Source organism: Panthera uncia, chromosome X, assembly GCF_023721935.1.
Source record: "Panthera uncia isolate 11264 chromosome X, Puncia_PCG_1.0, whole genome shotgun sequence".
Lineage (NCBI taxonomy): Eukaryota > Metazoa > Chordata > Mammalia > Carnivora > Felidae > Panthera > Panthera uncia.
Window position 1 is genome coordinate 56,041,218 of NC_064817.1, and position 25,095 is coordinate 56,066,312.

Below are 25,095 nucleotides of genomic sequence, written 5' to 3' on the forward strand. Positions count from 1 at the left end.
GGGGGGTGGAGGGGCAGGCTTAGCTCGCTTCTCCTTAGGTGATCCACTCCAGGAGGCGCCCTGTGGCAGCGGGAGGGAGTCAGATCCGCTGCCGGAGGTTTGGCTCCGCAGAAGCACAGAGTTGGGTGTTTGCGCGGAGCGAGCAAGTTCCCTGGCAGGAACTGGTTCCCTTTGGGATTTTGGCTGGGGGATGGGCGGGGGAGATGGCGCTGGCGCCTTTGTTCCCCGCCAAGCTGAGCTCTGCCGTCCGGGGGCTCAGCAGCTCTCCCTCCCTTTGTCCTCCAGCCTTCCCGCTTTCCGAGCAGAGCTGTTAACTTATGACCTCCCAGACGCTAAGTCGCGCTTGCTGTCGGAACACAGTCTGTCCGGCCCCTCCGCTTTTGCCAGCCAGACTCGGGGGCTCTGCTTGGCCGGCGAGCCGCCCCTCCGCCCCGGCTCCCTCCCGCCAGTCCGTGGAGCGCGCACCGCCTCGCCGCCCTTCCTACCCTCTTCCGTGGGCCTCTAGTCTGCGCTTGACTCCGGAGACTCCCTTCTGCTAATCCTCTGGCGGTTTTCTGGGTTCTTTAGGTAGGTGTAGGTGGAATCTAAGTGATCGGCAGGACGGGTTGTGAGCCCCGCGTCCTCCTACGCCGCCATCTTCCGGAACCTCTTCTGTTTTGTTTTATTATAGCCATTCTAGTGGGTATAAAGTGGTATCTCATGGTGGTTTTAATTTGTATTTCACTGATGACTAATTGAGTATTTTTCCATGTCCTTTTTGGCCATTTGTATATCCTCTTTAGAGCAATGCCTCTGCAAGTCCTTTGCTCATTTTTAAATCGGGCCATTTGTCTTTTTAATATTGAGTTGTAAGTATTTGTATATTCTGAATACAAGTCTCTTATCAGATACATGGTTTGCAAAATTTTTCTCCCATTCTACAGGTTGTCTTTCATTTTCTTGATAGTATCCTTTGAAGCACAAAAGTTTTTAATTTTGTTGAAATCCAATTTATCTATATTTTTTTGTTACTTGTGCTTTTGGTGTCATATCTAACAGAACATTTTCTAATTCAAGGTCATGAATATTTACATATGTGTTTTCTTCTAAGAATTTTGTAGTTTTATTTCTGTCATTTAGATTATTTGGACTTAATTTTTGTATATGGTGTGAGGTAAAAGTCTAGATTCATTCTCTTGCATGTTGATATCCAGTTGTCCCAGATCCATCTGTTGAAAAGACTATTCTTCCCAATTCTTGGCACCCTTTGGGTAAAATTGACTGTATTTCTCGACCCTGATGAGTGTGACCCTCATGCCAGCACCACACTGTCTTGATTACAGTACCTTTTTAGTCAGTTTTGAAGTTGGGAAGTATATCTTCCAACCTTGTTCTTCCTTTTCAAGATTGTTGTGACTATTCTGTATTGAATTTTTATATAAATTTTAGGATCAGCTTGTCAATTTCCACAATGTCAGCTGTGATTTACAGCTCCATTTTGACTGTGCTGAACCTGTCATCTTACCTCCTTCTCTATTCTTTGTCTCTTCTAATGATACCCTATCCTTTCAGTTAGTCATGTTCAAAACTCTGAGGCTCTTTGTGATTTCTCCCTTTCTCTGCTCCTCTTCAGTTAACCAGTCCTGCACCAATCTCTCTCCCATTCCTTCCTCTCCATTCCCACAACAGTATTGGCCCTTATGACCTCTTTTGTGGAGTACATCAATAGCTTCTTAATTAATTTTTCTGTCTCAAGTCTCTTACTTCTCCAATCCATCATGCACATACACTAACTACCATCAGATTAATTTTCCTTAGGGATTATTTTGATCATGTCACCTCCTTATTCAAAACCCTTCAATGTCCCTGTATTGTCTTTAGATAATGCTTAAAATTCTTAGCCTTTAATTCAAAGTTCTTCATGATCGGATTCTACCCTACCTTTTTATCTTATTTTCCTGTAACTCCTTAACCCATATTCTTCTTTTTTTTTTAATTTTTATTTTTTTAGTTTTTATTTTTTTTTCAATATATGAAATTTATTGTCAAATTGGTTTCCATACAACACCCAGTGCTCATCCCAAAAGGTGCCCTCCTCAATACCAATCACCCACCCTCCCTCCCTTCCACCCCCCATCAACCCTCAGTTTGTTCTCAGTTTTTAAGAGTCTCTTATGCTTTGGCTCTCTCCCACTCTAACCTCTTTTTTTTCCCTACCCCTCCCCCATGGGTTTCTGTTAAGTTTCTCAGGATCCACATAAGAGTGAAAACATATGGTATCTGTCTTTGTATGGCTTATTTCACTTAGCATAACACTCTCCAGTTCCATCCACGTTGCTACAAAAGGCCATATTTCATTCTTTCTCATTGCCACATAGTACTCCATTGTGTATATAAACCACAATTTCTTTATCCATTCATCAATTGATGGACATTTAGGCTCTTTCCATAATTTGGCTATTGTTGAGAGTGCTGCTATAAACATTGGGGTACAAGTGCCCCTATGCATCAGTACTCCTGTATCCCTTGGGTAAATTCCTAGCAGTGCTATTGCTGGGTCATAGGATAGGTCTATTTTTAATTTTTTGAGGAACCTCCACACTGTTTTCCAGAGTGGCTGCACCAATTTGCATTCCCACCAACAGTGCAAGAGTAACCCATATTATTCTGTAGGCAAACTAAACTGTCCATGGTTCTCCTCAGTCACCTTGCACTTTCTAAGTATGCTTTTTGTCATAAACTTCTTTGTGCCTGCAAGTCAACTTTCTACACATGTACATCATATCTACTCTTTATTTTATTTAACTTTTTTTAAGTTTATTTATTTTGAGAGAGAGACAGAGTGACCATGAGTGGGGGAGGGACAGAGAGACAGAGAATCCTAAGCAGGCTCCATGCTGATATCACACGGCTTGAATTTAAGAACTGTGAGATCATGACCTGAACTGAAACCAAGAATTGGTTGCTTAACTGACTGAGCTACCCAGGAGCCCCTCATATCTACTCTTTAAAGGATAGCTCAAGTTCCATCTCCTTCGTAGGTAAAAAAAAATATGATAATAATAGCAGCTAACATTTATTGAGCTATGTTTATTTAAAACATAGCACTCTTCTATGCGCTTTATATATATTAGCTCATTTGACTCTCTTAACAATTTATAAGATAGGTATTATTATTAATTCTATTTTACAGATGGGGAAACACCAGCACAGAGGGGTTAAGAAATATGTGTAAGATACACAGGTATTAAGTGGCAGAGCTGGGTTTTAAACCCAGGCATCCTGGCACCAGAGTCCATGCTCTAAACTACTACAATATACCTACTTCTATGACTTCCTGAACTCATCAGGTGCTTGTGCCAGCCACTTCACACATATTATTTTGTGTAACAGCAGTAGTGGCCACAGCATTATTTTTTTTTAAGTGTTAATCTTTCTGAGCAAGCTCTGATTATATTATTCCCTCATTCTAAAATCTTCAGCGGCTCCCCAAATGCTTATGGAATATGTTACAAATTTTCATAGCTAAGAATTCCAGCTCTTGCATGACGTGATGCCCACCCACTTTTCCAATTTTCTTTGCAACTTGTCCCTCTCATGCACTTTACAGTCAGTACAGCCAAACTAAACAGCTGTCCTTTGTACATAGCTCAGTCTCTCCTGACTTTGATATTGCTGTATCCTCTGTGTAGAACATCCTTCCCTATATTCTCTGTCTATTTAAATTTGACCCAGATTTCATAAACACATACATATTCACACTTTGTAAAGATATACTAATTACCTACCCTTTAGAACCCAAATCAAATGTTACCTCCTGAATTAAGTTTTTTCTCAAGTATTTTCTCCTTTTGAGTACCAATAGCATCTTATTTTTTATGGTTCTTATAACTTTCCACATTTTTATTTTATTTAAATATGTGTGACTATGAATACATATGTATATTCCTTTATGTATCTATAATGTTAAAATTTCCACTAACTTCCTTGCAGGTAGAATCAATACCTTATACATAGTAGGCATTCAATAAATAATCATTAAATGAATAAATGAGTAAAATATCAGTCTAGATTGTTTTTGGGAAAGTTTCCCTAACCACTGTAACAGTAGTGTTTGCTACACTGCAAATAATTAATTTTAGGTTTTGGAAAAGTATAAAATGTCTTCCCCAGAAAGGAGGCGGGGGTGGGGGAATGGAGGAGGTGGTGGTTTGGGGGGACGGACAGGCATCTCATTACACTACATTAGTAACTTCCCTATAAACACACACGATATTCATTTGAAATTCAGTTTTCTTGATGAGAAACCTAATCTTTCAGTATTCAGCAGTCTGGTTTTCAGACAAGGCTATGCAAATGAGGAAGAGATGCTGTGGCAGTTGTTTCTACAGGCATTGATTTGGGGAAAGGCCGTGGGTGCCTAAGGAGGATAAAAGCCAGAGGTGATGACATTAAAGATGCTTTTAGATAAAAGGAAAAGCCCAAGAACTAAATTGTAGAATTATCTCCCACCTTTTTTTATTCCATCAGGGTAGACCACAGCTTCTATGGTGTGCCCTTGAGGTCATTCAGTTGTGCCACTTTATCTCTAAATACTAGGGGCAAAACCTGGTTTTGTTTGCTTTATTTGTTTTTAAATACTTAAAGTCCTAAAGGATTCAACTCAGGGAAATGGGATGCCAGAGGTGGTGTCACAGTTACCTGTAATCAATGCTGATAGTAGGATCTGGTACCCCAAATTTGTCATTCTAGCCAGACCTCTGATGGTGCAGGCTTATCTCCTGACTTTCTAACTTGTAAACCAGCTTAGACTAGCCTTATTGTCTTTATGTTTTCCAACAAGCACCCTCAGCACCCTCTAGAGATTTCCTCAACAGAGATTAAAAACCAAGGAATTCAAAGTTGAAAAACCAAAAAGGGTAGAATGCAGAGGGAGAGGAGGGAGAAATATTTGTTATTAATGATGTTAGCTCCCAAAATCAGCCAGAGAAAAGTTATTGCCAGCAGCAAAATCTTTTCTAGAATATAAATTTTAAACCTATTGCATTGGATGGGATTCAGAGGGGTATTGTGTTAAGGACCCAAAGTGTCACTAATTAAGTCCCAAATGGGAGCTCTTCAACTTTTCACAGGTATGTTTTCTTTAAATTCCCTCAATCCTGTCTCAACTCAGGTACTGCTGACTCATTCTGCAAACACTCAACCTTCCAGGGGATGTAGCATATGGTAAATGCCTCAGTGATTCCTGAATATTTTTTACAAATGGTTCAGTGATGCAGAGAATTGGGTGAGGGGCTCCCTGTAGTGAGAGTTTGTTTGGGGCCATGGGTGCCTCTTGGCCATATTCAGAAGACATCAAAAGACATCTAATTTCCTATGTTTCTCTGTCTGGTTTTAGCATCAGACAAACTATACTGGTTTCATTAACATCTTTAGTACAAAAAACAAAACAAAAAACCCAAAGCCACAAAATAAAACAAACTTCAACCCCCTAACCAACCACCACTCCCAACAAACAATCATCATATCCCCCTTTGGCTGTTTTAATTTTCAAGATGTAGTTTCTTTCTTTTTTTTTTTTAATGGTATCATACAGAGTATTTTAAAAAAAGTTTAAAATTTACATCCAAGTTAATAAGCATATAGTGCAACAGTGATTTCAGGAGTAGATTACTTAATGCCCCTTACCCATTTAGCCCATCCCCCCCTCCCACAACCCCTCTAGTAACCCTATGTTTGTTCTCCATATTTAAGAGTCTCTTATGTTTTGTTCCCCTCCCTGTTTTTGTATTATTTTTGTTTCCCTTCCCTTGTGTTCATCTGCTCTGTGTCTTAAAGTCCTCATATGAGTGAAGTCATATGATATTTGTCAAAATGCAGTTTCTTAACATTTTACATGGGCATCTTTTCTCTCACGGCTGAGTCCATTATATAGAAACATGAATTCTTTTTTTTTTTTAATTTTTTTTTAACATTTATTTTATTTTTGAGACAGACAGAGACAGAGCATGAATGGGGGAGGGTCAGAGAGAGGGAGACACAGAATCTGAAACAGGCTCCAGGCTCTGGGCTGTCAGCACAGAGCCCGATGCGGGGCTTGAACTCATGGACCGCGAGATCATGACCTGAGCCGAAGTCGGCCGCTTAACCGACTGAGCCACCCAGGCGCCCCTAGAAACATGAATTCTAATTGGCATTTCTTTCTAACATGCCTTGTTGTAATTCTACTCATTAGTTATATATGTCATCTTGGCAACCAAAAGGGCCGTGCACTATTTTTAGTTTATTATTACTTATCTCTTTACCTCTTTGGAATAAACCATTCTTATTCACACAGGGGAAAGTGAGTCATTCAGAAATAAAGGACCTTATCAGTAGTCTGGAGTGAGTCATCAGAGTTAGAATTAGAATTGTAATTCTATCTAATTCTAATTCGAATTCAGTGCTCTTTTCACTCAACCCCAGTGCTCTTCAGCTCTTATTCTGAAAGGCCAGAGGCCCCAGAAAGCAGAGTGTGTATTATCTGGGCAGGGGTAGGGTGTGGAAGAGGCAGGCTGGTTTGGAGAGCTAAGCTAGAACAAACAGACCAACCAAAAAACCAAACAAAACCAAAATGGAAGAAGACTTAGAGAATATAAATCCTAAGGCTAGATGTACTAATAACTCTTAATTTGTTCTGGGGTAGGACATTTCACTGCTCTGCAACCACCAGGACCACTCACATAGTGCACATATTGCATTCTGCTCTGTGTCACATTATTTGGGCATATGTCTCATCCATCCTCTATGCAGCCTCCACAGCACAGGGTTCAGGGAGAACACTGCACCTGGGGTCAAAGTGCTTGTATAGCAACTTGGACAAATCACTTCACTTCTCTGAACCTCAGTTTCCTTCTCTGTAAAACAAGAATATTCTCTCCCTCCCAGGATTATTGTGAGGATTACATGATAGAACATTTGCAAAAGTCTTCTCCCAGCACCAGACACATTATAAGCACTCCCTAATGTTGAATGAATAAATGAATGGCCTTAAGTCAGGCCCTTTGAGTGCTATGCTAATTCTTTCAGCCTACTATGATACTGTTGAGTTCAGCACAGCACACCATAGCAGTGACTTCTCAAATAGTACTCTAATGTTCCCCAAAGGCAGAGAGCAATTTCATAGTGTCACTACCCGGTTATACCTGTTCTGGGAATACAGTAATTCCTTTTCCAGTGCTGCCAATCTATTACCTTTCACCAAAAATAAATTCACTTTAAGAAGGGGCAGAAACACAAGTGCCTTTCTGTTAGATAGAAGTTGGGAGAATATATTATTAAAATTGAAACCGACTTCTCTGATTTCTTGGGCAAAAAATCAGATTGGAAGCCAAACAGCTATTTGGCCTTTGCAGACCCTGGATAGTGATGCCGTTGGGGGAAAGGAGAGAGCTGGAATCGTTCCAAACTGTAGTTGCAACATTTGTGTGTATATTTACTGCTTGTGCTCATGCTCTCTGTGCTTAGTTTTTACTAAGTCTTTCAGACTTTACAATTTACCTAGAGCATAGTTTAATATGTATGGGTAGAAATAGAGGCCTGTATCTCTGTTTCTCATTTCCTAATCATATTTTCTACACTCCCTATATACCTGATACTTCTTTTTCAATTCAACTGCTCTGATTTTCAAACTTTGGTAGAAAATCATGATTTGTTAACAATAAACATGCCCCTAGCCCTTCCCTCACTCTTCTCAACCGAGGAGGGCCTCCGTAAGATTCAAAGACGAAATCCTGCCATATAGTTAGCACCTGGTGCAGCTCATCAAAATAAAATATCCTTTCCCAGATGATTGGAAATTTCTGCAATGCCGTCACACAATGAGGTGTGTAAGAAAGAGTTTGGGGATTGATTTTCATCATTAACTTGATATTGCATGGTTTTTGTGGGACTTAAAAAGAAATGCATTTTTATTACTTTAAAGTACTGCACATAGAATAACTCCAACTCATCATATTTTAACAGTTATTTTTCTGGGGCAGGATGTATTTTAAACATGCCTATGTTAGAGTGTCTGGTAGATCATTTAGGATCAGTGTCCTGTTGCTTGATGAAATCCAGATCACTTCAATGAAATCCAGATGGGGAAACTGGGTCTCTAGCAATGGCTGCCAGATCTTCTCCATATGAAATCTCTCTAGTCTGTATGCAAATTCAAAACTCCATATCCTGGAAATCCCAAACCAATCAAGTGGTGCTCTGCTTCTTAGTTACTGGACTAAACACAGAGAAGCGATTCATTCTTCCCTGAGGAAATAAGCATGTCTTACATACATCTATCTTGGCATAAAAAGGGATAGCTAAGCAAATTAATGGTGTAAACAGGATTGCACTGGGGAATGTTTGTCCTACTTAAGAGAATAAACTTTTTGTGCACTTTGTGCACATCCACTTACATACAAATAATTGATATGCTAATTGCCAATGATTCTTAAAGCTCCTTCCCTGAGGTGCTGTATGATGCTGTTAGTCTAGTTTGAATTACTAGCATGTCCAGTGCTTGAAAGTAATAAAAATGTGTTTAAAAATATTCCATGATTCAGACGGATTTTACTCTAATTAGGCTGAGTTAGTGAGGCTTTCCTATATTTAAATAGGATAGATATTTTTCTTTCATTCCTAATATATTTTATATGACCCCCCCCCAACCCCTATTGCTACATCTATCACCTTTCTCTTCAGGATTCTTCTGCTTCGAGTCGGTACACATAAACCCCTTTCCCTCCAGCTCACTCCTCAGCTGCACTTGCATAGTCTCTAGGCAAACACATTGCCTTTAGTGCCTGGCACATAAACATACCCTTTCACTTGTTAACTTGATAGCAGGTTATTCAATATGGCATTTTCTGAGGAGTCTTTTCTTTGGTTTTTCTTTAAGCACCAATGGGTATGTCTCTTTCCTGATGTTGCAGTGGGTAACAGTGCACAGAGAGCAAAGCTCAGCCAAACTTAGCATCGGGCTTTTTTGTCAGGTGGGGGACACCAGATTTAACCTAATCTCTGTGAAGTTCATGTCAACAGAACACAACGAGGCAGCTCATCAGTGCTGGCACCTGCTGTGTGAATGGCAGTGTCAGGCACAGTCATGCAAAGCTAGAACATGTGAAAGCAAAGCCTAAAGGGTAGTTTTTGTAGGCCAGACTGAAGGGACAGAGCAGTGATAAAAGAATATTTTGGGGGGGATTAGGATGGGGGTAGGGACTACATGGTGGACAGTAGATGAAAGGAGTAATATGATTCTGATGTCAGAACATTCTATCAAGCATAGATACTGTCAATTTTAGAATTCTTTTCAGAGCAGCCCTGCACTAAAGGGTATAATTCTCAAGATTTCCATTTACAAGCAGGGTCTTCCTGTTTCTGAATAGTTTCAGAGCATGTTCTAGCATCAGAACCTATTAAACTGCTCTGGAAGAATCAGGTCACTTTCTCCAGGGGGTAGGGATCATTCAGCACTAAGAAGAGAGAAGAAAAGGTACACACCAGAGTGACAGAACAAACCCATAGAATTCCAGGAGATTGTCCTTGACTTAAGTGAAAAAAATATCACCTATGAAGACTGTTTACTGGAGTAGGGGGCTGTCACAGTATCAGGGCTACTTGGTGCAGGAGTTTAGGAACTAATTGGTCATGAAAGACACTGGCCAAGAGGGAAAGTAGAAGAATAGAAGAACTGTCCCTCTAACCACCTGGATTTAAAGCTCAAATGATCAGTGAGGGAAAAAAATAGTTCACTGCAACCCTAAGTACTGGGGATAGGCAGGGTGAGCTCACTGACAGAGGGTATAGGACAATGTAGATAATTGAATTCAGTATCCTCCCTCCAAATTATCCTATATTCTTAGGCACATAAAATCTTTTTAATTTAACATTTTAAAAGACACATCAAACTAGGAATAATAAGAGAATGGCCCACTTTGGCCTCATTTTCACCTGTGGTTAACATTAACAGTGAATTTAATTTAGTGTCTGAGTCATCCATCTTCCAGAAACAATAGGCAATTTTACATCTGCCATACACTTAGAGGCAGGATAGAAGTTTATCAAAAAGAACAAAAGCATTTAATACAAATATCTTACTTATAGAGGGCTGACTTCAAAGCGTAAAGCTTAGAAAACGAATTAGCAGCATCTGTTGCCTTTTTCACTGGGCCAAAGTGAGCCAGTGATGATCAGGGTGGTAGCTGTGATCCAACTGAAGAGAAGTAGAATAATTTTGTAAAGAATTTTTGCCAGCTCTCAGATTGTGATAAAAATGTAAGGCTATCTAAATATTCATTCTTAAATATAAATTTCTAGAGAATTCTTCCATTCTCATCAAATGAAAGAGAATTTCAAAATATTTATATTGCTTATGAGGTGCCTGGGTGGCTCAGTAAGTTAAGTGTCCAACTTTTGATTTCAGTTTAGATCATGAGCTCACAGTTTGTGAGATCAAGTCCTGTGTTGGGCTCTGTGCTGACAGTGTGGAGCCTGCTTTGAATTCTCTCTCTCCTTCTCTCTCTGCCCCTCCTCCCTCTTTCTCAGAAATAAATAAATAAACTTAACAAAAAGTTTAAAATATTTGTATTGCTTAAAATACTTATGTGTGAACATGTACTTGTATTGCTTTTGCCATATCACCAAGCCCAAAGCAGTAGGCTATAATTGTTGGGTTTTCTTTCACTCTTTCATTGAGGATCAATCTACCTCATTGTAAAATTGAATGATAAGGAGTTTGGAGTCCCAAGTGGAAGATAAATTCTAGATGATGTATCATTACGATGAAAGGAAGACTTACCATCATTAAAGTATCTCTTCTTTAAATATTAACATTAAAAGTCAATAGTGAATGGAGACATTTCACTGAAATGTCCTTTAGTAATGTCTCTTGGTTCTCATTTTATTCCATTGGTATTGGATGAATGGCTTATAGTATGGATGAAGAATCTCTACCTTATATGTAGATATGGCCTTCTGCCAAGACCAAGAGATGATATAAATTATGCCTACAGTTGCAAAAATGCATAATGTTAAAAATCTTTAGCAATACCAATCTAAAAAACCACATAGGAAATGGATGTAATTTCATGACAAGACCTCTTTAAAATGACAGGTGACACTACTCACTTTCTAAAGCAGAAACTCAGGATTTTCTCCATTGAAAACAAAGGAAAAAGCAGATTTACAGGATCTCCATGTTTTCAAACTTTAATTAGGAATTTAAAACCTAAGAAGTAGGGGCACATGGGTGCTCAGTTGCCTGAGTGTCGGACATGATCTCACAGTTTGTGGGTTTGAGCCCCTCATTGGGCTCACTGCTATGAGCTTAGAGCCCACTTTGGTTTCTCTGTCCCCCCACTGCCTGCTTCTCCCTCTTTCCCTCTCTCTGTCTCTGTCTCTCTCTCTCTCAAAAATGAATAAACATTAAAAAAATAAAACCTAAGAAGTGAAATCTGGCATTATTTATTCTTGTTTTCTATCCATAAAATTACAAATTAAATCCTCAGGATTAGGAGATTCTATTTTTCCCCCAAAACCTAAGTTGCACTTCCACAAACATAAACACAATGAATTATGTATACTACAAATCATGCGGCTTATTTGCATAAACTTAAGTGGTTTCTTTTTTTAAGGGGTTTTCTGTAATCCCCTAAGATAAAAGTTTTCAAGAAGTCTTGGGGATGGTAATTTTTCCTTGTGGAAAAAATTCATACTTCTAGATGACACTTTGGGGACATGGTAGCCAATGGTTAACAGGCAGATACACATGGATTCAAACTCTGCCTTAACCACTTACTAGCTGTGTGACCTTAGGCAAATCAATTTTTCTAAGCTCTAGTATTCTAATTTGTAAGATGGGACTAAGAATACCTACCTTTGTAGGCATTGTAGATTATACATTGCTATAAGGATCAAATTAAAAGGATCAAATAAATGTTTAGTGCAATTCCTGGCACAGGCAAGTGCTCCTGGTATGTGAGCCTAATCTGTCTTATTTACCACCATCAGTACCTAGGTACAGTGCCAGCATAAAGCAGACACTCAATAAATATTTGCAGAATGAATGAATAAAACAGTGTTATTACACTTAAAGATACACAAATCTCCTACATTGCATGATAGCTCCCCCACTTTACTTTTGTTAATGTTTAAAAAATCTTTTAAGATGACTTGAGGTGCTCAGTTCTTTTGTAGGGAGGTCAGAGTGACTTCAGAGAGGTGAATTTTGGCTCACACAATAAATATATACTACTGAGACATAATATATTTTTTCTCTTCCTTGTTGGATAGCAGTGGAACTCAGTACAGATGGACAAAGGAATTCCCTAAAGGAATAAAAACTTAGGCTTAAATGAGCCATTCCTTTAATGAGCTTGCTGTTGCCCTAGAGAACAAGTTCTTTCTGTGTAGTCTATGCTGGTTAGCCCATGCACAGTAGAATTAACATTTAAAATTAGGAGTTGAAGAGCTATCAAAAAACTATTTACAAGAGAGTAGTATAATATTTCTCTCATAAAACAAAGAAGGCAAAAACATTAAGATTTTTTTCACTCCTGGGACGTTAGAATTTTTCTAAAGAAAAGGTCAGGGGCGCCTGGGTGGCTGAGTCAGCTAAGCATCTGACATTGGCTCAGGTTATGATCTCACTGTTCGTGAGTTCGAGTCCCGCATCAGGCTCTGTGCTGACAGTTCAGAGCCTGGAGCCTGCTTTGGATTCTGTGTCTCCCTCTCTCTGCCCCTCCCCTGCTCATGCTCTCTCTTTCTGTCTCTCAAAAATACATAAATGTTTAAAAAAATTTAAATTTTTCTTTAGGTCAGTGGTCTTTGAGGAGGAAAAAGGATTTCTTTCCATGTTGAGCTATAGAATATAAGCCATAAGACTCAAGGTAAACAGACCAAGGACCAAATACAGGTAGATTCTTACTTTAATAAACTACTATTAGGAATCTTAGTTCAGCAGAATAAGATTGTTTCTTTGGTTGGGTTGATAGCTCTTATTAGCAAAGTTTTGCATATGTGGATGTAAAGACTGCTATAGAATGAAAAGTCCTGTTTAATAGAGCCTTTCATTAGTCCTATTCATTGTGACGTCTGTTTAACAATGTGTTTTTCTTTTGGTGAAATATTTATGCAGTGTCTGTATTTAATTATCTTACCAAGTTAATAGTTGAATATTCTTAGTAAAATATGAGTTTTTTTTCAAAATGTTGAACTGTCAACTTCAATATATTTTGTATCCATACACATTATAAGCACCATGTATATAGCTCTCCTATGAGGTATATACTAATTGGACATTTAGTAAAGGATGTTTTCTGGTTGTTAGGGCTATAAAATGATAGGATAACTAAGAAGTTTGAGCACAACACTGAATTTCTTCTTCAAACTACATACAAGTTATAACGGTTCACAGTGGGCAAGTAGTTTGGTCATTTTGTAAGATTTAAAGTTTCAGAGCAGTACCCTACCATTTTTCAAAACCTCTCTTGAACCAACAGCAAGGAAGTACATGTCATTGTTGTTCTATTCCATAGTCTTCAACTATAAATGCTCCCAAAGTCATCAACACAGTGTTTTAGGTAATAGCTTAAAATTAAGACTGTCTCACATTGCATTCAGATACAATTAGAGAGCAAGAACAGGTTAACATAGATGGAGCACTGTTTCCTCTTTCAGATGACATAGCTTGGAAACCAGCAATCTCTCCTTTTGGCAAAACAGCCTTCCTCTCCCATCAAACTTTGTGTGTATGTGTGCATGTGGCTGACTTGGGTGGGGTGGGCTTTCCTATAAATCAAGAATATAAGTCTATCATTTCTCTACTTGCTCAATAGCTTCTATTTGAAGGAAGAGGTGTAGTTACAGGAACAATGTTGATATTCCTTTATGCTAGTTAAAACAGGGTTCTATTTATAATACCAACTCCAGTGGCTCCCATGAAAATTATGGGAAGGTTCTGAGAATCAGTGACCCTTGTCCTTCCAAACTAGTATTGAATGACCTACATATCTCTGACTGAAATTACCTTTTACATAAGACAGAACTCAAAGTCTTTGGTGTTGAAAATGTCCATGTAAAGGTTTCAAGAAAGAAACCCTAAGCTCCTCCTTTTTTTAAAATTTATTTTTGAGAGAGAGAGACACAGAGACAGAGCATGAGCAGGGGAGGGGCAGAGAGAGAGGGAGACACAGAATTTGAAGCATGCTGCAGGCTCTGAGCTGTCAGCACAGAGCCTGATGTGGGATACAAACCCACGAGATGTGAGATCATGACTTGAGCTGAAGTCAGACACTTAACCGACTGACCCACCCAGGCGCCCCCCTCTTTTTTTTTTAAATTAACAGGGTGTGCTCAACCTTAAGATGAAACCATTAAGTTCCTGTCTGAATAGCTGGCAAAGTCAGAAAGGCTATAGCAGAGGAAAAAGCCATATAGGAAGAAAGGAGAGGAGAGGACAGGAGAGGACAGGAGAGGACAGGGAAGGGAAGGGAAGGGAAGGGAAGGGAAGGGAAGGAAAGGAAAAAGGCTCATGAATCCCACAGGGAGAGGCAGTTCAGGAGCAAACTAGAAATTGAGTGGCAAATGAAAATTAGAGTATCTTTCAAGTGAACCAGCAATAAGAGATCCTTTATTTATCACAGGTAAGGAGTGAGTCAGAAAATCAGTGGGCTCATGGAACATAAAGGATTAAAAGGAGATAGCAGATATCTGAGTGACTTTTTTTTTAACGTTTATTTATTTTTGAGACAGAGAGAGACAGAGCATGAACGGGGGAGGGGCAGAGAGAGAGGGAGACACAGAACCGGAAGCAGGCTCCAGGCTCTGAGCCATCAGCCCAGAGCCCGACGCGGGGCTCAAACTCATAGACCGCGAGATGGTGACCTGAGCTGAAGTTGGACGCTTAACCGACTGAGCCACCCAGGTGCCCCCTGACTTTTTTTACATGAGTAAACCACTCTATAGCTTGTGAGGTAAGCAGATGGGTCAGAGGTCATAATGGAAAACAGGCAAAAGACTGTTTCCAAGCAACAAACTACAAGTAGTCAAAAACATAATGACTGGAACTAAGTGATATAGTTACCAGGGCTGACCCTCTGCAAAACTATTTAGTTGGCAAAGACTGTTTTATTTCTTGTGCCTCTTTCCCTCTACTGCTCCACTAACCAAATTTCTGCTCCTCTGAATGCTCAGGGTGCTCGTGCTCATGCACAATCTGCTATCAGGAAAAGCTCTGTGAAAGCATACATCTATGGCAGAAAGTTAGGAGGAGAGGTCATGGCAAAATTCCATTTTAAGGCCTATTTCCAATTGTAGAATAAAAGTGTGTTTCCTGTTAAAGGAATTTTAGTCAATAGATGGGAAATGGGAGAGATGTTTGGGTCAGGAAGCCTTCCTGGCACCTTGGAATCAGAGGTGCCCTCACATAATGCCCTGACCAGACTTGACTTCTGAAAGAAATCAAAGGGGAAAATTACTGTACCTCTAATGAAAACTGAACCTGTTATTCTGGATGAACACTGTGTAGATTGGTGGTGTGGCTCCATGAGGCTAAAGGGGACCTGGGAACTAAAAATTGATGAGTGTCTGGTACTTTAGTAAGCAAGTTGAGGGAATCTTTAATCAATGCTGGCATCCTGTACACTAGAGTGGGGTTTCTGTAAAGGGAAATCATATGTGATCTTCCATGTTCCATGGATCTTTTCTTTGGGGCTAAATTCACATTTTATTTTTTGTTTTTTTAATTAAAAAATTTTAATGTTTATTTTTGAGAGAGAGAGAGAGAAAACAAATGAGTGGGGGAGGGGCAGAGAGAGAGGGAGACACAGAATCTGAAGCAGGCTCTGGGCTCTGAGCTGTCAGCACAGAGCCTGATGCAGGTCTCGAACTCATGAACCACAAAATCATGACCCTAGCTGAAGTTGGACACTTAACCAACTGAGCCTCTCAGGCTCCCCTAAGTTCACTTTTTAAATGCTTCTAATTAAGTTTGATACCAAGGCTATTTTGAAACATGGATTACTATGGAGTTAAACATTTTTTTGTCATGTAGTAGGAACTGGTTTAGAGAGACAGAGAAAAAATATAAAGGAGATACAGACATTTTTTTCACTGAAGAAGGGAGCAGTAGACTTACTTGGGAGTGGGTACTGGGATAATACTCAGCTTTTCTAGGCAGTTAAATGCCAAGTTGATGGGGGAGAAAGGTGTATCTCAGGAGGTTTTATGGGCTTCAATGGGGGCATGTGTAAGGTAATCTGTTTAGGGAAGGCCAGATATTACAAAGTATCCTTGCAGGATGATGGGTGCTGACTTTTCAATTAAGGCCCAGGAAAGAGCTAGAGGAAACCCTGTGGACAGAGCACTGAAGAGAAAAACCTAGTTTCCTGCTGTGGCAAAAAAGGGACAACAAAATGTTGAGCACCCTCAAGAAGGGGATTAAAAGAAAAACAAAATAATTTTCCTTTTACACAGAACCACAGGATATCTTCACTGGTAAAGTTACATAAGCAGCTCTGATCTGCGCATCTCAAGAAGGACAGAACAGGGCCTGAGGGGAACAAAGAAAGGCAATTAAAACCATCAACATCAGGCTCCAAAAATAAAGGCCTTTTCAGTCTGACAATACAGAGGTAGCCAGGGGACATGATCAAAATCATGAAGAGGCTAGAGCTGCTGCATGATGACTTGGCTTGCCAAATCTCTTGAGCTAAGAGGCACCTTTGAAGCATTAATTAATTAATTAATTAATTACCTTTTTCTTTTAATTTTATTTTTTTAATTTACATCCAAATTAATTAGCATATAGTGCAACAATGATTTCAGGAGTAGATTCCTTAATGCCCCTTGCCCATTTAGCTCATCCCCCCTCCCACAACCCTTCCAGTAACCCTCTGTTTGCTCTCCATATTTAAGAGTCTCTTCTGTTTTGTCCCCCCTCCCTGTTTTTATATTATTTTTGCTTCCCTTCCCTTATGTTCATCTATTCTGTGTCTTAAAGTCCTCATATGAGTGAAGTCATACGATGTTTGTCTTTTTCTGACTAATTTCGCTTAGCATAATACCCTCTAGTTCTATCCATGTAGTTGCAAATGGCAAGATTTCATTCTTTTTTGATTGCTGAGTAACACTCCATTGTATATATATACCACATCTTCTTTATCCATTCATCCATCGATGGACATTGGATTCTTTCCATACTTTGGCTATTGTTGATAGTGCTGCTATAAACATTGGGGTGCATGTGTCCCTTTGAAATAGCATACCTGTATCCCTTGGATAAATACTTAGTAGTGTAATTGCTGGGTCATAGGGTAGTTCTATTTTTATAAAGTTTTTATTTTTTAATACTTCTACTTTGTTTATACAACTCCCAGTGATGATGGCCAGTGCAGACTCCTTTGGGAAGTCCCTGTGTCCACCAGAAGTTGGGAGAAATCTGAACTGAATGGGGCTAGGAATCAAAAGCACCTTGATCCCCATTACTTACCTTAAGTAATGTTGACTTGCTGACTTTTAGTCAGACTCACTTTCTTTACTGCCAATGTCAGCAGTGAATTTGTACCTGACCAATCTCAACTTAAATGAATATGGGTTTACCTCCTGCCCCATTCTGTAGGGCTTTGCAGCCCTAATGGTCTACACCTCCGCACCAAACTGTCCTCCTACAAGTGGCTATAATTTAATCCTTAAACATAGTTTCAAAAGAACAGATTTCTGACCCCAATTTTAACACGAAGGATAGAACTCAAGAACTCATAATAAAGAATTTTCTAATATTCACACCAGTGGATTGAAGCAGATCTCCATAATGGGAAACTGAAATGAAACTTCTCAGGCTAATGAAATCACATACGTACAGGTTTTAGCTAAGAAAGTAGCAGGCAAGGGATAACCCAGGACAGCTTAAAAGCTCTGCTCTTGGGAAGACCTTAATCATATGGGGCAGCAGGTAAGATCAAACCAAGAGTATGGCTCTGTTCCAAAAACTCAGGTCTCCTACACAAGGGATCAAATAAGTATAATGCAGTATAGAAAAGTGACATACGTGTACAGTGGCTCTTTTTTTTTTCTCTCAAATTGTTCCTTGAAAATAAGAATTCTGTAAGATTGGGAGCCATTTCATCCTACAGAAATGCAATCCACTTGTTACTGGGCCAGTGTTACTGCCATACCTTTCACAGATGTGGTAATACTTCTCATCCTGTATGCCATCCTGAATGGGCACATTTACACTGTAGTACCGTCCCTTTCCTAAGCCAACATCAGACATGTCACCTGTTCCTGTGAAAGAGAGGAGCGCCATGAACAGTTTTAAGAATATGAGCATTAGACAACTTGAAGGATTCTGATAGGAATGCAAAAGAATAAAAGGCCAGAAATAGAAGAACAGTCTTAGATTAATTATGGTTTCTAAGAGTGTGAAATTAAGAAAAACAATATAGAGAAGTAACTGCTGTAAACAATGTTGGGGAAAGAGGAAAACCTTAAGACAATGGGAAAAAACTTAGTTTCCGTTTTGCTAGATCAAGTTAGAAAAAAAGATTAACTCCTTTGCTTGACTTTTCATATGCCTTTGATTGATATAATATTAATATATCATTGCACTTATTAGGATGTTAGGAGTTACACAGTTACACTGTCCTATGTGATAAGACAGTAAGTGTAAGTGAGCTGTCTGTTGACAGTCCATAAAAGTCATCTGGAAAAAGAAGCAGTATTATATTCCTCCTATCATTGTTGCCTGAAATGACCTGTGTTAAAATTTTGGATAAAGTAGCACCAATGAAGTATTAATAGCATGTAACTATCCAAATATTAAATATAAGAGATGTATAGAAGAACTGCAGTATTTATTCCTCAGATGTAATACTGAGCACACAGATTACTTGCCTGGGAAAAATCCTGGGGAGAATTTGTGTAGGGACACTGTCATGACTTTAGAGGTGAAACTGAAGGCATCTTCCACACCTAGCAAAGGAAAAAAAAAAAACAGCAGAAGAATCACTTCATATATGCAACTCCCATTTTCAACAACTGAACTGCTAGGAAGTAGCTGTGGGAAGTAAGAGAAAGGATAGCAATAATAAAGCTAACAAGCTGAGGAATAAAAGGAACAAAACCCTCCAGTCTTTGATCTCTTGTTGGTACAGGATGAGGTAGAACTTTGGTCCCCAGTGAAGTTTTGGGGTTCTTTTTTACATTCATGGAAAGTTATAACTGGACTTCTCCTTTCCAAGCAACAGGATGTCCAGGCTCTCTTAGACAACCTCTTCTAAAAGGTGGGGAAGGCTCGAGCTCAGAATCGAAGCATTATGAACAGAGCTGAATAGAGGACTGGCACCATCTTGGAAGTTTTATGTTTTGTTTTAGTGGTTCCAGTTAAATTCTTGGGATTTTTTTTTTCAAAGAAGTAAAATGTGGCAACCCTTTGAAAAATATGACCAATACAAACATTAGGCATTATGTAGTGAAAACCTAATTATAAAGTGCTTCTCTATGATACAGATTTGGTTATAAATGCAGTTCACCCAAAGTCTAAGCAGCTTATAGTACACCTTTCTTGCTAAAATATGGAAGGCTAAGAGAGTCCTGCCCTTTTCCCTTAGTAGTGTCTTTATAACAAAGTTTTAAAGCTTGAAGAAAGATGGTGGTGGGAGGAACTTTTCTAGAAAGTAGTCTCCTTTACATTTTAACAGAGGCAGAAAATTAGTATAGAGGCCTGGGAGATAGAAGATACAACTCTTACAAGCCACTGCTTATTCAGATAAATGTACTGCCCACCTCCACACCTTTCCTCCCAGAATCACATAGTGTCATACTATATTCAGATAGTCTGTCTGTAAAATGGAAGGACCATTAGCAAATTCATGTACTATCCTCTTTTATACGTCAAATAAAGAAACTGTCACTGCATTTGCTTAACGCTTTCAGTCTTCATTAGAGGCCAAAAGAGACCTTAGAAAAATATTAACTATATTTGTATATCACAGGCATGTTTGAATTTCCCAAGCCTTATGTTTTGCCCTAGGGAGGCAGTTAAAATCAGTTAAAGGCAGAAACCCATGGGGGAGGGGAAGGAAAAAAAAAGAGGTTAGAGTGGAAGAGAACCAAAGCATAAGAGACTCTTAAAAACTGAGAACAAACTGAGGGTTGATGGGGGGGGGGGGGGGGGGGGGGGGGGGGGGGGGTGATGGGTATTGAGGAGGGCACCTTTTGGGATGAGCACTGGGTGTTGTATGGAAACCAATTTGACAATAAACTTCATATATTGAAAAAAAATTAAAAAAAAATCAGTTAAAGCTCCAGCCACAAGGCATTAAGTAAACAAAAGAAAACAAAACAAAATATATTACAATAGCATTTTAACTTAGCGACTGAGGTATTAAACAAGGACAATTCATAAAAATCCTGATTATTTATTGATCCAGAAAGGTGGTAACCAATTTACACTTCTATCAGTGATATATGAGGGTTCCCATTTTCTCACACCCTGACTAGCACTGGGTGTTATTATTCTTTTTAACCTTAGGCAGAAAAAAATGATCTTGTTTAATTTGCCTTTCTCTGAGTGTTGAGCACTTTTTATGTTTAGTAGCTATTTGTATCTCCTCTGATGGGAAATGCCATTAGGTATTGTTAGCAAATCATACTTTAAAAAAAGGACAGAGACAGATAGGTGGAGGGTATGGGGCTTGGTGTGAAAGAGAACAGTGGTTAGGAAAACAAAAGAAGGTGAAGGAAGGTGAGGACAGGCTAAGAATGCTTGTGAAGCCACCACAGGATGCTAGTTATGGAATCATGGGAGATTTAAAATGAACCAAATGTGTAAGAGTTTGGAGGCGGGGCAGAGGTCACTGGAAGGGAGGTGCTGAAGAGGGGAAATAAACTGAAATGAAACACACCATAAAAGTTGGCTAAAGCAGGAAACTCTAAATGGTGTAGAAATAACATTGCAAATGGAAAGAACAGTTTCAGGTGACAGTCATTTCATTCTTACATGGTTCAATAGAGTTGATTCTATTCTTGAGCTCTGATACTAATAGTTTGAATTTCATAATCATTCATTCATTCAACAAATATTTTACTGAACCACTGCTATATGCATAGTTCTGTTTGTTCAAGCCATTGTGCAGGACAGAAAGAAGTAAACAACTTGATCTCTGCTCTGGAGGAACTGAAAGTTTCTATGGGAGGAGAAGACACAGACACATTAAAGATTTAACTAACAATACAAGACAATATATAATTAAATATCAAATCAGCGATATAAACAATATAGGACTTGAGGAGGGAAGAGAACACTGGGGTTGGAGTAGTCAGGGCAAATCTGCTAGTGTTAGAATTTGAGCTCTTGGGTAGAACTTGGAAGAAAAAGCAAAACTAAATTAGGAAAAAGTAATGCAAAGTCAGAGAGGTGGGAATACTGAGACATGTCTGGGGATCACTGAGTACAGTAGCCTAGACAGCAAGTAGTGAGAGAGGAGACTGGAGAGAGGAGGTAAGGTCTCTTTCAGGCAGACCTCAAAAGACAGGGTAAAGAGTATGGACTTTAACTTGAAGAGCACTGTTTTTTTTTTTTAAAGTGTGGCCTGTGGAACATCCAGAGTGTCGCTAAAATGTAGATTTGGCATTGCATACCAGACCTACTGGATTTGAATATCTGGTGGATGGGGCCTAGAATTCTGCATTTTAAAACAGGCTTCCCAGAGGTCATCTTGCTACATATGCAGGTTTGAGAACCAATGCTATGGGCCAAGAGTTAGCAAACCAAGAGGCAAATATTTTAGGCTTTGCAAAGCCTACATGGTCTCTACTGCACTTTGTTTTCTTTACAACCTTGTAAGAATGTAAAAAAAAAGTCTTCACTTGCTGGCCATACAAAAACAAGCCATGGGCCAAATGTTACTCTTGTTATAGGCAATAAGGAGTCTCTGAAGGTTTTTGAACAAGGCTGTGTTTTGCATTGGCTAAGTATTCAGATATTCGGTGGACATGGTTCTCAAAGTAGTATGTTGGCTGCTTTAACTATTTGCCTTTCTCTGTTACCTTCAATTTTCTGTCACCATTCCTTGGTAGCATCCATCTAGGTGAACTGTTTGGGGAGTTCTTCCTTCTTTTTCTGTTTTGGCAGGAGAGCTGATTCTAGCCTCTGTCATATGCTATCATTTTCCTCACTTATACCTTGATTATGTTAGTTTGTCTCCAAAAATCCCTGGAAACAGGGAAGCAGCAGTCACTGATGTGGGGGAGAGTAGGGAATATCCTTAATTAATTTTACCAGCTAAGTGATCCTAGATCAATGGAAGCATGTGTCACACACAGGATGTATTAAAGAAGCAGAGTGTGGATAACTGTCACTGAAGCTCTACATTGTAGATGGAAAGTACATAGGAGGTTTTGGGTAACATCCTTTTGGTGAAGTCTTCTGAAAGGGCATTAATGGGGTAAGGTGAATCAAGATTCTGCTGCTGTTAAAAGTTAGAGGAGATGCCCTGAGTTTGTGTAGCACTAAATATTTTAGTAATACAAAGAAAGTGGTGCAGATTCTGATTACTACATGAGTTGGTATCCCTATCAGTGAAAAATTCTGAATGTTATTCCATCATACACTGATTCAATCTTAAGGGAAGCATCAAGATTGTCTAACTGAAGATTTCACTTAGAACCTATGGAAGTGGCCTGAGGGAGGTTACTGAGCACTGAGTATACACTAGACAGGATTTCCACTTCTTAATGTTCTATACTGGAGAACTTTGCTAGTGGAGGAGAGGTGAGGGGGAATTATAAAAACCTGGTATTTTAAAGCATCTTGCTTAGCAAAGAAGAATTATATCAGTTAGAAGAATCTATTCTACCTACTTCAGGATTCTCAATTAGAAAATTTCAAAAGTAACAGGCATTTATCCTTTTACCAGTCACCTAGAAGCAGCTTCACTGATAAAAACCTTCTGTCCTAGCAGCAAAGCACCTTTGAATGTGAAGGGCTTACCATCTCCATGGTGCAGATCCAAATCCACATAGAGAATACGGTCAAATTTCCGTCGCAATCGTAATATTCCCAGGACAGCATCATTGAGATAACAAAAACCAGATGCTTCATCTCTGTAAGAAAACAAGTTGCTACAGCCAACAGCCAAAAGCAATCCAAGGGAGTCTTTACAGCCAAGGATCTAACCCTTGAGATCTATTCCCTTACAATTCCCCTTTATTTTAAGAAAAACAAAAATCTACCTACAAAGAGTATATAGTAAATTGGCCCAGAGTGATCAGGGGATGAAGTGTTTTGGTAAGCTAAATATTCAGGTGGATTGGTAACATTTTTCATTTAGGATCCCAGATTTTCAAAGAATTATAATATTATAACTATATTGGTCAAAACAGAACTTTTCTCTAATGATTCAGGAATGATTTAAAAATCTTGTAGTACCCTGGGCTCATCATGATCAACACTGAATGTCCCTTATGGGACTTGAAGAAAGCTATAATCTAGAAGGGGCCTTAAAGACCATCTTGCTCAGCCAGATGTAGAAGATGACGGAGACTGGAGTCTCTGTACTGATCCTATGACATAAACTAGAATTGCTTTCTTTCTTTATTCCTTCCTTCCTTCCTTCCTTCCTCTCTCTTCCTTCCTTCCTTCCTCCCTCCCTCCCTTCCTTCCTCCCTTCCTCCCTCCCTCCCTTCCTTCCTTTCCTCCCTTTATCTCTCTCCCTTCCTTCCTTCCTTCCTTTAAGTTTTTGCACTTGTTGCTTTAAAAGCTGAATATAGAATGTACAAACATTCTACATGTGGTTGCCTTTTTGAGGCAGCCTCCTCTAAAGTTATTTTGTTTCCTTCACTAAAATTGTCTTCATTGACTTCACTGGTGTCTTTTCACATTTTTATTGGTGATACTGTGTCACTTTAACCTCTTGTCAACATTAACCTACTCTTTTATTAAGAGTAACCTACTCTTATTAGCCTACTTCTTTTTATTATGTTGCCATTAAGTCTTGTTGAGTAGATGTAAAAAAAAGCATTCTTTTATCATCAAAAGTGTATTATAACTTATTTTTAAGGCCTCATCCTAAATGCTTCAATGTCCTTAGCTTCCACAGACACTTTAAATATCCAGCCTTTTTTTTTTTCCCAAGTTCTCCCTGATATTTTAATTGAAATGGAATTCTAAGCATGAGCATCATTTAAAAGAGCATTTTTGGTACTATGAGATTATAAGATCTTTCTAGTACCTACACATTGCATAAAATTCTTCATGAAACCTCGTCCATAATAACGTTTCATATTCTGAACAATACCCTGGTTTATAGGCTGAGTCAATGAGACAGGTACATTGGCGAGCAGGAAGTTGGTAAAAAATATCACTAAGCATTGAATTTTCTCATGCAGGTGAATTCAGTGATCACCCAGAAAAAAGAAAGAAAGAAAGAAAGAAAGAAAGAAAGAAAGAAAGAAAGAAAGAAAAGAAAAGAAAAGAAAAGAAAAGAAAAGAAAAAAGCAAAGCAAAGCAAAGCTTGGCCTTAGATACGCAACCAGGAAGAAACCAGTAAGAGAAAAAGATTTGCCCACCCATGAATTCTTTGTAAATAAGAGGTAAATATGTGACTTTGAAAGTTTTTGGATGCTATTTTCCAATTATGAAAAGCTTACATTTTATAAGTCTACTGTTTAGCATATCAAGAAAGAGAAACATCAATAACTTTTGGATAGGTGAGATGCAACATTAAGTGTTAGGCAGAAAGAGTAGCATACAGCATAGGGAATATAGATAATATCATAATAACTTCATAAGGTGACAGATTGTAACTAGACTTATTCTGGGGATCATTTCATAATGTATAAAAATGTCAAATCACTATCATGTACACTTGAAACCAACAGGACATCGTATGTCAATTATACTTCAATAAAAAGTGAATAAGAGGAGGGAGATGGGGAGGAGGAGAAATACAAATCAATATAGGACATATTTTTTCCCCTCAGAGCCTATAATTAAGTTAGGGAGACAAGTCATAAGTACAGAAAAACAAAACCAAAAAACAAAGAAAGCAATCAGAAATAACATGGCATATAAAGAAGAATACTTGCCTCTAAAAG

General features: G+C 38.9%; 1 protein-coding gene across 1 annotated transcript in view; it reads right to left on the reverse strand.

Moving 5' to 3' along the window:
* Positions 1–25,095, reverse strand: part of HDAC8 (histone deacetylase 8) — a 235,081-nt gene that overhangs the window by 150,113 nt on the left and 59,873 nt on the right. Inside the window, exons 5-7 of the mRNA XM_049643978.1 lie at positions 22,991–23,103; positions 18,892–18,969; positions 18,174–18,282 (exon numbers count right to left, since the gene is read on the reverse strand). Coding sequence (XP_049499935.1) covers positions 18,174–18,282; positions 18,892–18,969; positions 22,991–23,103 — 300 coding nt within the window. The remainder of the gene's footprint in view (positions 1–18,173; positions 18,283–18,891; positions 18,970–22,990; positions 23,104–25,095) is intronic.